Source organism: Mastomys coucha, unplaced genomic scaffold (assembly GCF_008632895.1).
Source record: "Mastomys coucha isolate ucsf_1 unplaced genomic scaffold, UCSF_Mcou_1 pScaffold16, whole genome shotgun sequence".
Lineage (NCBI taxonomy): Eukaryota > Metazoa > Chordata > Mammalia > Rodentia > Muridae > Mastomys > Mastomys coucha.
Window position 1 is genome coordinate 46588780 of NW_022196898.1, and position 919 is coordinate 46589698.

General features: G+C 40.2%; 1 protein-coding gene across 1 annotated transcript in view; it reads right to left on the bottom strand.

The window, feature by feature from the left end:
- The window catches only part of LOC116094199 (3 beta-hydroxysteroid dehydrogenase/Delta 5-->4-isomerase type 1-like), a 5909-nt gene extending 5465 nt beyond the window's left edge, over window positions 1-444 (bottom strand). Inside the window, exons 1-2 of the mRNA XM_031376120.1 lie at window positions 319-444; window positions 13-193 (exon numbers count right to left, since the gene is read on the bottom strand). Of these exons, the coding sequence (XP_031231980.1) occupies window positions 13-131 (119 nt within the window). The 5' untranslated portion in view covers window positions 132-193; window positions 319-444. The remainder of the gene's footprint in view (window positions 1-12; window positions 194-318) is intronic.
- Between the last annotated feature and the right edge of the window lie 475 nt (window positions 445-919).

Consider the following 919-nt stretch of genomic DNA (forward strand, 5'->3'; position numbering starts at 1 on the left):
TTGGTTTCTGGTCTGAAGACTTTGTCCAGAGCCCTGACCTCCTGCAGTTCTTTCTCTTGCACCAACATCTTGATGATCCTCTGACCCACAAACCCTCCTGCTCCTGTCACCAGGCAGTTCCATCCAGGCATGGTCAACACAGCAAACAGATCACAGTGGAAGCAGGTATGATGTAGAGTGACCCTGAGCAGGGCTAGAAAAAAAAAGGCCCAGTGAAACAGTTTTCTGGTAATCCATTGGATTCACACTACCCAATTATTGCTAACACACTATGACCACAGCCGCAGCAAGAGGAGCTAAAGTAAAATAAAATCCAACCTGTTAAAAATCAGATGAGAGGGTCTGGATGCTGGCCTCCGCAGCCCTCACATCAGGACTTGCCTTTTAATCTCTGGTCTTCTGACTCATCAGATCTTGACACATGCCTGCTTTGTGACCATTATTTATTCTTTTCTGTGGTCCCTCCTTCCCAGTGATTGATAAACAGTATGCCCTTTCTTACACAGGAAGAAAAGTCAGCTTCGGTTTCAAGGCTACATTGTGAGGAAGTCTATATTGTTTAGAATGTGCACTTACAGTATTACTGTCAACAAATAAAGGAGAGTAGATACAAAACACTAAAGAAAACCAAATCAAAACAACAACAACGACAACAACTACAACAAAATAATGATTAGAAGAGCTTTACTAGATTGAATCTAAGGATAATTATTTTATTTTATTTTTTTACTGGAATTTGAGTTTATTTTATGGATACCTACAATGCAACCCAGGGTCACCTCAAAGGAAAATGTAACCTTGGAGTTTGATCTTGGTCTATTTAACCAACTTGGAGGAAAAAACAACAACAAGGAAATACAGAGAAAAGAGCTAGCATAAATATAAGGACTGCCGTGCCTCTTTTTTAAGACTTCTAAGA